This window comes from Nicotiana tomentosiformis, chromosome 6 (genome assembly GCF_000390325.3).
Source record: "Nicotiana tomentosiformis chromosome 6, ASM39032v3, whole genome shotgun sequence".
In the NCBI taxonomy this organism is placed as follows: Eukaryota; Viridiplantae; Streptophyta; class Magnoliopsida; order Solanales; family Solanaceae; genus Nicotiana; species Nicotiana tomentosiformis.
In genome coordinates, this window is record NC_090817.1 from 2,610,913 (window position 1) to 2,623,046 (window position 12,134).

A 12,134-nucleotide genomic window follows, 5' to 3' on the forward strand; every position below is an offset into this window, starting at 1 on the left:
CGCTAAGCGCCAGTGTTATAAATAGCGCTCGCCTCAGCGCTAATAGCGTGAGGCGAGGCGAGACAGTGTCGCCACAGAGCCTCTGTTGCGTTGTGTTTCGAAATAGCGCTCGCCTCTGCCTGCATGGCGAGAGGCGACAGTGTCGCGAGAAGCGACCATAGCGTCGCCTTTTGTTTTTTTTTTTTAAAAAAGAAGAAAAAAAGCAAAGACTCAACAAAAAGGGTCGTGATTAGGGCTTGACAACATATCTTCTTCAACTTGAACAAAACAACAGAGCTTCTTTGAGACTTTGACGTTCTGAACTCGCGAGCCATCAAGTCTTCTTCTTTCAGAAGCTTGAGGTTCCAGCCATTGAAAGTCCAGGTATGCTTCTTCTCCTTTCTTCTTTCTTCTTTCTTCTTCTTCTTCTTTCTATTTTTTTCCTCTGTTTTTTGTCGAAAAGAACAGAAACAGAGGTCTGTTTTCTGCTCTATTTTTCGAGCAAAATACAGAGGTTTCTTCTTCTCCTTTCTTCTTTCTTCTTTCTCCTTTCTCCTTTCTTCTTCTTCTTTCTATTTTTTTTCCTCTGTTTTTTGTCGAAAAGAACAGAAACAGAGGTCTGTTTTCTGCTCTATTTTTCGAGCAAAATACAGAGGTTTCTTCTTCTCCTTTCTTCTTTCTTCTTTCTCCTTTCTCCTTCTTCTTCTTCTTTCTTTCTATTTTTTTTCCTCAGTTTTTTGTCGAAAAGAACAGAAACAGAGGTCTGTTTTCTGCTCTATTTTTCGAGCAAAATATAGAGGTTTCTTCTTCTCTTAACAGAAAGAGAGGTCTGTTTTTGTGCTCTATTTTTTTTTGGTTCTGTTTTGGCAAAATAACAGAGGTTTTGAAGCTCTGTTTTTGCAAAATTACAGAGGTTGTTTCGAAGCCCTGTTTTTGCAAAATAATAGAGGTTGCTTCTTCTCTTAACAAACTTTCTGTTTCTTTCAGGCCCTTTTTTTTTTTTTTTTCAATTATTGACTTAATAGTCTCTTATAGAGTAGAATTAATTGCATATTGACATGATAATTTTTTTTTCAATAAAACATCGTTGAAATGTCATCCGATAGTAATAAACGAAATGATATAGCTTAGAATTATGCTATACAAGGCTCATCAAGATCCGCAATTAAATGTGTGTTTTGTGAAAAAATATATAATGGTGGGATAACTCGTCACAAGCAACATTTGATAGGTGGATTTAAAAATGTAGTACAATGTCCCCTTTGTCCGCTCGAGGTTAGGGAGGAAGTAAAAGCGTTTGTTGATAAGAAAAATGTGACAAGAACTCAAATGAATTTTGAAGCATCGGTGAATCTAATTGATGAAGATGATGAAATGGATGAAGATGGTGAAATGAGACCTCCCCTAAAAACTCATAAGATATCTTCAAATAGTTCTAGTGGGTCATCCACGACGGCACGTACAGTGACAAAAGGTCCTCTCAATCTTTATTTCTTGGCAAAACAACAAGAAAAGGGAAAAGGTGAAGAAGGTTTAGGTTTAGAAGCCAAGAAGATTTTGAGAGACCGCGCCGCAAGTGCCTTTGCAGCATGGATGTATGATGCAGGGCTTCCTTTCAACTGTGTTAACTACAAAACTTTTGATAAATTCATTGAAGCTGTAGGACAATATGGCCCAGGAATGAAGCCTCCTAGCTATCATGAAGTTAGAGTAACTCATCTTAAAAAAGAGGTGAAGAAGATAGACCAAATTATTGAGGAGCATAAAGTGGAATGGAACAAGTTTGGATGTTCCATTATGATGGATAAATGGACAGCACGGAATGGAAAAATGATCATAAATGTGTTGGTGAACTCTCCAAGAGGGAGTGTTTTTCTTGAATCTCACGATGCTAGCAACTCTTCTACGGATGGAAGCAAAATGTACAGCTTGTTTAGAAAGACTATTGATAAAATTGGAAAGAAAAATGTTGTACAAATTGTTACAGATAATGCTAGTGAGAATGTTAGTGCGGGTAGGATGATGGAAGCTATGTATCCACACATTTATTGGACTCCATGTGCTGCCCATTGTATCAACTTGATGTTTGGTGACATATTCAAGGAAAACCCATATGCTTCAGGTAACTTTAATATAGTTATTTATACTTATGTCCTATCCTATTAAGTATTAACTATAAAATTGTTATTGTTACTTTTACAGTTTTCACTAAGGCCGTCAGGGTATATTCTTACATCAGTCAGAGGCCGTTGTTGTTGAATTTGATGAGGAAATTCACAAATGAAAGAAATTTGGTGAGACCGGCCAAGACTAGATTTGCAACGGCTTTCTTAACTTTGCATAGTTTTTACTTGCAAAAGAAAAAATTGAGAAAGCTAGTTCTTTCAAATGAATGGAAAGATAATAGATATGCAAAGGAAGTTGCGGGAAAAGAAGCTGCCAAAGTTCTTATTTCTCCATCATTCTGGAATGACGTCGTTCAGGCTCTTAAAGTTGGTGGTCCTTTGATTAAGGTACTTCGTATGGTGGATGGGGAGAGAAAACCACCAATGGGCTATCTTTATGAGGCTATGGATAGAGCCAAAGAGACTATTGCAGCGTCATTTGAGGGAGATGTTAGAAAATATGAGAAAGTTTTTGAGATAATTGATATCAGGTGGGAGAATCAACTCCATCGACCTTTGCATGCAGCAGACCATCTTCTGAACCCGGGATTATTTTACAAGAACACTAGAGATGAAACTTTGGCTTCAGAGGTGTGGATTGGATACCATGCATGTCTTGAGAAGTTGATCCCTAATTCAGCGACGATAGATCAAATAGGGGAGGAGTTTGGTAGGTACTCACAAGCAGAGGGCCTATTTGGTTTACAAGCGGCCATTAGAGCCAGAGACATAAGGTCGTCAGGTAACTAACTTTAATATAGATATCCTTATAACTTTAAATTAATTTATTTGATTTATACTTATTAACTTTTAAAATATTTTTCTATAGTTGAATGGTGGAAGCAATTTGGACATCAAACTCCAAACTTGCAAAAGTTTGCCATCAAAGTACTAAGCCTAACTTGTAGTGCGTCTGGATGCGAGAGAAATTGGAGCGTATTTGAGCATGTAAGAAGTAGATTTATTATATTAATATATTTTATATTGTATTATTATTAGTATCGATTAATTAATCTAAACAACTTATGCGCAGATTCACTCCAAGAAAAGGAATAGGCTTGAGCTATCGCGTCTCAATGATCTAGTGTATATTAAATACAATAGAACATTGAGGCGACGATATGAAGCTCGTGATACCATTGATCCAATTTTGTTGGACAACATTGACGAGGCAAATGAATGGTTAACTGGAGCCCCGGAAAATCATGAAGATGAACAAGTGTATGAAGGAGATGATCTTGATTGGGGTACTGTTTCTATGGCGGTTGGAGTTGAGGAGAATATCTATGGTCTTAGAGGGAGTTCTTCAAGTTACAAGGGAAAGGGAGTAGCAAGTTCAAGCCGGTCCCTAATTGATGAAAACTCCGAGGATGAAGAAGATGATAGCCAATATAATGCTAACATTCATGAAGTTGTAGAATTTGAAAATCTTGAAGAAGAATAGACGTTGCTTGTTTTAGACTATTAGACTTTAGTTTATGAATCTACTATGAGTCAATTTTTGAATGATATATTTATTAATATATTATTGTTATTGAGTTTTTAGTTATATGTATCTAATATTTTATGTTTTTGTATAAATTGTCGCTTCACATAAAAAAGGCGAGTGCTTCGCTGCGCGCCTCTCGCCTCAGTGAAGCGGGCCCTCGTCGCTATTTGTCGCCGCACGCTATCCAAAACACTGCTAAGCGCGGGGTCTGGGGAAAGGTTGGACTACAAGGAGTCTATTATACGCAGCCTTATCCTACATTTTTGCAAGAGTCTGTTTCCACTGTTCGAATCCGTGACCTCCTGATTACATGGCGGCAACTTTACCAGTTACACCAAGGCTCCCCTTGTAGGGCCTAAGATGGTATTATCTGATGAATATTTTTCAATTATCCAGAAGCAATCCTACTCTAATGGAAGAGCTTGTTTTTTGGAAGCTGAAAAGAAAATGAAGAGCTCTTTTTATTGAAATGATATTGGCCAATTGTCAAGGCTGTTTTTCAGTTGCTCCTATAGACAAGAAGTGCATATACTTCACTTATTTACCTGGGTTTTAGATGGTGTTTGAAAGGACAAGTACTTATGAGAATGATTCTTGTGATATACATTATGCTGTGATTGGAGTCCAATGATGTATTTTCAGCTTCTTATGAGCAAGATGTAAGTTTGAAATTTTTTAGAACCTGGCTCTTACCTTGTATATCGGATAACTAAGTGGCACCCAAGGGTGTTGTAGCCCTATGGTCAATGAAGTAGGAGGAAGACCATGAAGTTTCATGTTCATATTTCAGGTGCTGCTTTACTTCTTTTTTTTATGCAAAACAACGTTGAAAAAGAAAGCATTCTTTCTAAAATATGAAAATAAAGTAATCATTTTAGTGAAATAAAAGAAAATATTTTTTCTACATCATGAATTTTTTTTTCTTATTTTGTTGAAATGAAAGAAAATATTTTTTTTATATCATGAAAAGAAAGTATTTTTTTTTTGTTAAAATAAAAAAAAAATACTTTTTTATATCATGAAAAGAAAATACTCATTTGTTGAAATAAAAAAAAAAAATATATATCTATAACATGAAAGTAAATTAATATTAATAATATTTTTATTTAGGGTGAGGTAGAGTGGGTAGGTGGGGTGTTGGTTGGGTTGGTGGGGATGGGGATGGGGAATAGAGCGAGAAGGTAAAACTAGTTTTGGAAAAATGTTTTCCAAATCATTTAAGCCAACCAAACATAAGAAAATTGAAAAACAAAATTCAAAAAATATTTTCCTTCATACCAAACACACCCTAAAAGCTATGTTTTTTTCGGAGCTGATTATTATGTTATAATATATATCCTATATAATAATACTTCACTATAGCAACCAAAAAATATTGGAGCAAACGAGGTTATTATAGAGATGTTTGACTATATTTGAGTAAATATTTGCTAACACTATTCATACTCAAACTCCTTTGGGTTGTAGTAAGTATTTGATTGAAGAATTCTACAAGACTACAACACAACTATATACATGTTCTTTTTCCTTTTCTTTTGCATATCTTATTTTATGTTTGCTTTATCAACATCTCAAAGTTTAATGGTGCATTTTTTTTCCATTTTTACACCAAAGAGGCAATTGAAAAACATGCATTATTACAAGACATAAGGAGTAACCTTAGACATTAGCAACTACATGATCAATTCATCAGAAAGAATTTGAAAAAACTAACAACTTAATTCACCCACAACCCTCAAACAACAACAAAAAAACCCAATAAAAGTTACATATCTAATCCAACCACACAACACACTTAGAGATAATCATGCGTCGTTCCATCAGGGACATTATTCGATAAAATTGGAACGATACATAAATCATTAATTCATGTACCATTCTTCGAGAACTTTTTCAAAGGCTGAACCAAACATACGAATAAGTCCAAAATCATCGTACGAATCTATTAGAACCTTCAAATCACCAACATCGAGAAATAATCATGCCCCGTTCCATCAGGACATTCGATAAAATTTGGAACGATACATAGATCGTCAAGATCATCAATTCATGCACCACACCACTCTTCTAGAAATTTTTTCAAAGGCTGAATTTTTCAAAATTCATACAAGTACTTCTCAAAAAGTGGCATATGGTCAGCATCTAAACACACAGCCAACCTCAAGTTCTTGTCATTACTTGGACTTGGCAATATGTAAACTGTCCCTTCATACAAAATACAAGCAGGTCCCATATGAATTGGTTTTCCCCATCCAAAATCTGAATCATGAACAGGCAACCTAGTCCAACTGTTAATATTAAGATTAGGACTAGCAAAATACGTCGGTCCTCGGATTAATTTAGATAAATCTGTCTGTAATTCGAGATAATCTATCGCTGATCTTAAGTATTCGTCGTCCATTCTTGCTAACGCGCTATGAATTCTTTGTGCTGTGTTCATCAATGGCTCTGATAAAATTTCACCAGATTTGGCAATTGGTGTGGCTGTGAAAACAACATTTCCTAAGTAGCCTGGTGGTAAAGGAGGAAAAAGTCTTGACCTACCATCTGTAGCAACATGTAACTTTGTCAATTGGTCATCGTCTAGGATACGTGCTTTGCACGTGCATCGCCATATATGGGCCGCGAGTATTTCATATGTACTACCCTCGTGTTTTGACTTCGTCTTGAGTAGGGTGAGTTGGTCACTTGTGATCTTAAACATGGTTGTGGTACTAGATTTTGGACCGTTAACTTGATCATGAACGTTTTTTGACGATGATTTTAGGGCCGGAGGAGAATGATACTCGACGTGTTTATAAGCGGGGGTTGGTGGGTCCCGTGCATGAAGGAGGGACCGGTCGATGAACGGCGAGACGGCGACGGAGACGCCTCGGACAACTTCCGACCATGTGTTGATGAAATGAAGGGATGAAATGCCGTCAGATAATGTATGGAAAACGCCACACCCTAAGGAGACTCCACCACACTTGAAACGAGTTACCTAAATAAAAATCAAATTAATAGCTAGAGTTAATTAACAATGGTCCTAAGGGAACAACATAGTGATAACCCGAAATTAAAATCACAACTTACGTACATTACGGGTTCGAATTCATTCACCACGTGAGGATATGATGATATGGTTGTAATATATTTTAATCAGATGTATTGTGTTCGACCTTTAGAAATGAAAAATATTTTGATAGAGAACGCTTTACCTTTTTTACTTCCGGATAAAAACTTAATTTAAAGCAGTTAATGCCAAATTAGTGATTTTTTTTTTCTTGAGGTTTGTTTAATTATTTTTTCATTGAAAATGAAATGAACAATACTGACAAAATGACGAGTACAAATAACAACCATTCTAGAACTAGGGAACGTAAAAAGACACGTAGGCTAATAGACATAATAGTACATAAAATTAAGAGGAAAAGCTTGGAGGTAGTTTTTCCCATAATGGAAAAATGAGACATTGAAGAAAGAAAGGTTGAATTTCCTGTTACGTAAAGTGAAATAAATGAGAAAAATCTAATCCATTAAATTTAACAGGTGATATCTGTCAACAAAAAAGAGGCCGTAAATAAATTTTACACCTAAAAAATAATTATAAGCAACCTTTCATAAAAATTGAGATTTGTAATCACGAAAACAAAATATGTTATTTATTATAACGTATAGGTAATATTGAAAACCAGACATGTTATTTATTGTAACGTACATATAAAAGTAATCTGGTAGTATAAATTTCTTTTAAACTAAGAGACACAAGTTAAATTAACTCACTGTGTTTATGCAAAAGATCACAAAATAAATTGAAAAACAACCAGAAAACATGAAAAGTGAAAACACGTCCCTTAAGGCATTAAGTTAAGAACTTAAGAAGGTAAGAAAATTTTGAGAATTTAGTTATTCTTTATTCCATTATATATGATATTTTTTTCTTTTTAATTTGTTCAAAAAAAATATTTTTGTTTGAGAACTTTTTAACTTTAATATTTGTATTTTATGTTCAATAACATGCTCATATATTGACATAACTGTCATGATATGTCAAGATCGTACATTTTAATGGTGCTTTTGGTAAAGTCGAATCCATTATTTTAACTTGACGAGTTCAATTCAAAAGCATTCGAATATGTTGTACTTTTGAAATCATGGATTTAAAATTTGATGTTTTATATTAAAATTACTGAATTTAATTGAATCAATTATTAATAATACACATCCGCCTTTAACTTTTGATATGTGCCGAAATATGGTACGCGCCAAAAGTATATACACTACTACTTTATTTCTTAAATTTAGCAATCAATTAAACACCATCACATATAATAAAACAAAAAAAAATCACCTTTTTTTTTGTGCAATTGTAGCATGCAGATCTTGAAACCAATAATCTTATATATCTAAGACAAAATAAAATAGAGAAAAGAACAAAAATATTTAATTATTATAACTCAAAAAAGGCATGTAATATAGAATATAGAGTACCTGAAATATGACAAGTGGAAAAGAAGAGATGTCACCAGAAGTATCAACATTAGGAATTAACATCTTCTTGATCTCCAAACTTGGAATAAAATCACCAAAATCATCAATAATAGCATCAATTTCAGCTTCAATAAAAAGAACCCCTTCTCCATTACAATTTATCTCAATTCTTTCTTTTTCATTATCCTTAGCCAATCTCCCAGCCATTGGATAAAATGAAACTAAAACATTGCTTAAAGCCTCCTTCATAATTCTAAAATCAAAGAAATTTGGAGAAGTTCCATTTGGTTTGTAGAAATACACTGTCAAAAGATGAATTCTTCCCACTATTACATCCAAATTTGAGTTCCATAGTCTTTTTGAAGGAGTTGGCTTTGATGGTTTTACCATTATTGATTCCTTAATATTGATCCTCATCTTAATTCTTACTGGAACAAAGCCAAAAATCTGATAGAAAGAAGAAAAGGAGATCAGAAAGATAAGCGAACGACTTGACTACAGTACAGATCGGATGTTTCTATGAGCAGTAAGCAGCAGATTTTCTCTTATTCTGGAAAAGCGGGTGGCCACGTATGAATTTTTTCAAAGGCAAAGAGAAAAAATATTAGACTCTAGGACTCCTTACAAAAGAGAGATGAAGATGAATCTTTGGCTCAATGAGGAGGAATATTTATAGCCCGAAATATTTCATTATATTATGATTGGTCACTATTATAATGTATTATTTTTCTTATGGATGCCTTGTTGTCTTCTAGTAATTTTGATGACCTACTAGTGGTCCTATTTTTGCGTTTAAATGGAGCTATATAGTTAGTGAAAATTCATATAATCGATTGTAACTTACTTGGAATGAGTGGAAGAAGACGAAGTTACATGCAATGAAGAATCTTCGTTGAAAATATATACAACACAAATAGAATAGAAATAAATTTTTTTACTACATATATAGATTTTTCCCTTTATGTCTTATTTTATTTTTTAATCTTCAAAAAGATTATCACATTTATATATATTCAATAAATTTTAATTTCCAACATTTTTGTTTTATGCTTAATGACATTCTTTACAAGAATGACATGACATGTTTGAGATCACAAAATATTTTTGATATATTATATACATCTTTGGTTTAGGACCAGACGATTCAAAAATCTTCTATTACATCTTTAAACTCGTGTCAAATCAAATTAAAACAAATCTAGGACGGAGGCAAGTATATAATGTTGCTGAGTTCTATGTGTAAAACTAAATATATTACTATTACTTTAGTTATACAAAATTTATTATAATTTTTTTTGTAATTACTGTAAAATTATTTTTTCTTACCCGGGAAATTAAAGCAAAGGAGTCCTAAAAGATGGTATGCGTTGTTGCTTTTCTATTATTGCTACTATATAATAAAAGCTATTCGGAAAGTCAAAGTCTAAGGTTCGTTAAAATATCAACAGTACTTTAGTACAAAAATAGAAAGAAATTAAAAAGAAAGGATAGAGAAATAGTCAATTAGTCATATACTTTTAATTGCAATATTCTTGTCTTTTCTATTGTTTTATAATTTTATAAAACTTATGTCAAAAGCGTAGAATAAAAGGTGCGTTCCTTAGGAGGATAACGTTGGAGAAGTTAGAACCACATGAGCGATGGCCTAACTATTATGAGATCATATATTCTTTCCCTTTCAATTTATGTCTCTTATTTTATCTTTTAATTATATTTGATTTAAAAAGAATGTCCGCTTTATATTTTTAATTTTAATATTCTCATTTTGCCCTTAATAATAGTCACTTACAAGAATAATAGACCTACATAGGCAAAAATATTCGATACAAATAGAGCAAAAATAATTATTTTGGTTATATATAAACAGTTGAATCTGCTTGACATGAGAAAATTCTAGTAAGGTAGTAAAGGAGGTTCAAAAATTTCTACTTTTGAATGCTCTTGTATAAATTGTTAGTCTCAGTGCCATTGATAAACTGACATATTTAAGATCACAATAATTTTGATATATTATGCACACATATTTAATTTAAACCTACAAAAATTTAAAGTCTTTTTTTTATATTCTTAAATTTGTGTCAATTTAATGTAAGACAATAAAATGAAACGAAAGAAGTAATAAAAAGTTGGTTAAGTAAGAAAAAAAGGAAAAATTCTGTGGATGACAAAATAATTTTAAAAAAAACAAAAGAAAAATATGTGGATGACAACAATCATGAACCCACCCTTTTTAACCCTAATGAATGAACCCCTAAATTATAGAAAAGTTAATTCCTCCTTTTTACTAAGTTATGGATATTCATTAAGGGGCTAAGTGTCAATTATCCAGACCTTAAGGTGTCAAAGTGAAAATTACCGTAGATATGAGTATAAAAATTATACATTAGGTTTATGTCCTATATATTTGGACAAGTCTGACTAAATACGAATTCGCACAGAAAAATCTTACATCGGGGAGATAAAGTGTTGCCTGTAACAAATGTAACTTTATATTCAAGGTTCAAATCCGAAACCTCTCTACCATATTCCACGTTGGTCGGTTTTCTAAACTTGATCGAATATGTATAATTAATCCATTGGCATTCATGACTTGCCATTTGCCAACTTTGAAAAGGAATAATTGTAAGCTAAAAATGAAGATAAGAATAGCCCATCACTTTCATTTTTGCTTTAGGTGGGATACTACAAAATAAAATGCACAACTACTAAAGTCTTGGATTTTGTATTTTGCTCAATTAAAACTACCACTATCACCTACTTATCAAAAACCCAACTACCTATATCTCTTCGATTCTCACCAACCTCTTCTCTTTTATTTTTCCTTATCAATATATATCATAATATATATGTTTCTCGTATTGTCGATTTGTTCATATCGTATTATATATGCTCAAATATTAGGTTGATAACTCAAAGATACAAATATAGTATTCAATATATAACATCTTGTCCGATATTTGAAATAGTTAAGACTTGTGGAAAAAATTTAAATAAAAGATATAGATTCAATGTATTGTGTGATGTTTTAATTTGTTGAGAGTAGTGCTGCATCCAAATATTTGGTAATTAAACTCATGCAAATTATTCGAGGTTACGTTCCTGTGTTACGTTGTTTGTAATACTTCTCTAGATTATGATATGGTTTACGTGTTATTTTTTTTCTTACCCTTTTGTTTTTCAAGTTAATTTCCAGCTTAAACTCTAGAACTGCATTGTATGAACTTTGCATATATATGCCTTTTTGCCACAACAAAAGTTTTTAAGCTAGCAACTTTAACCTATTCATATTAAGTAATTTCTCCTATTTTATGGCAAAGATTGATTTTGCAGGTCCATTAGAAACGGCCTAATGAACAATAAGCATTGCCACGCCATGACCATTTCTCATTTTTTGACGTTCTAGGACCATAAAATAGTAAATCAACACGATTTCCAATTTTTTGTGTGCTTATAGTAGGGGTGGGCGTCGGTCGGTTCGGTCGGTTATTATGAGAGTAAAGTTCGGTTTATCAGTTTTCGGTTTTGTAATATTAATAATCAAATCAAACCAAAGTATTTACGGTTCGGTGCGGTTTTTTCAAAGTTCGATTCGGTTATTTCCGGTTTATTTTTTCGGTTATTAACGGTTCAAGATTTTTATATCTTGAATTTACTTCCGATGGTCATAAACTTCCAGTGGTCATAAACTTCCAGTGGTCATAAAATGCAAGAAACTTTGTTCTAAATCAAGCATTAATGTCGATTGAGTGCTTTCAGCTACTCTAATCTAGAGAATCTTGGAATAAACAAATACAAATCTAGTTGTACTAGAACAAAGTTCTATTGTTAATTATTGGATTCAATTCCTTTTAGAGCAGCCCACTACGACTGTTTCTAGTATCAATATGAACAACATAACAATTAATAAAATAATAATTAATCCACTAGCAGGATTTCACATCCAAACAGAATACAATAGCTACCAAAAATTGTTGAGAGATCAATGAAATATCAAAATAACTTAGCAAAAAATTACAGAAAGTCTAGTC

General features: G+C 32.8%; 2 protein-coding genes across 2 annotated transcripts; one reads left to right on the forward strand and one right to left on the reverse strand.

Moving 5' to 3' along the window:
• The first annotated feature begins 1,043 nt into the window (after positions 1-1,043).
• LOC138893480 (uncharacterized) lies at positions 1,044-3,588 on the forward strand. Its single transcript, XM_070178097.1, has 4 exons — positions 1,044-2,101; positions 2,182-2,886; positions 2,974-3,092; positions 3,178-3,588. The coding sequence occupies exons 1-4, from the start codon at positions 1,309-1,311 to the stop codon at positions 3,586-3,588; spliced, it is 2,028 nt and encodes a 675-aa protein (XP_070034198.1). The 5' UTR covers positions 1,044-1,308.
• Positions 3,589-5,601: 2,013 nt separating this feature from the next.
• Positions 5,602-8,833, reverse strand: LOC104107206 (shikimate O-hydroxycinnamoyltransferase-like). The gene is made up of 2 exons (XM_009615946.4): positions 8,107-8,833; positions 5,602-6,616 (listed from the first exon to the last, which is right to left on the reverse strand). The coding sequence occupies exons 1-2, from the start codon at positions 8,521-8,523 to the stop codon at positions 5,729-5,731; spliced, it is 1,305 nt and encodes a 434-aa protein (XP_009614241.1). The 5' UTR covers positions 8,524-8,833; the 3' UTR covers positions 5,602-5,728.
• Positions 8,834-12,134: the final 3,301 nt, after the last annotated feature.

Excerpts from the sequence above, each read along its gene's own strand:
- LOC138893480 (XM_070178097.1), top strand. The coding sequence starts at position 1,309 with ATGAATTTTGAAGCATCGGTGAATCTAATTGATGAAGATGATGAAATG. Across the intron at positions 2,102-2,181 it reads GGAAAACCCATATGCTTCAG|TTTTCACTAAGGCCGTCAGG; the intron begins GTAACTTTAATA and ends TTACTTTTACAG. Across the intron at positions 3,093-3,177 it reads ATTGGAGCGTATTTGAGCAT|ATTCACTCCAAGAAAAGGAA; the intron begins GTAAGAAGTAGA and ends ACTTATGCGCAG.
- LOC104107206 (XM_009615946.4), bottom strand. The coding sequence starts at position 8,523 with ATGAGGATCAATATTAAGGAATCAATAATGGTAAAACCATCAAAGCCA. Across the intron at positions 6,617-8,106 it reads TTCCACTTGTCATATTTCAG|GTAACTCGTTTCAAGTGTGG; the intron begins GTACTCTATATT and ends ATTTTTATTTAG.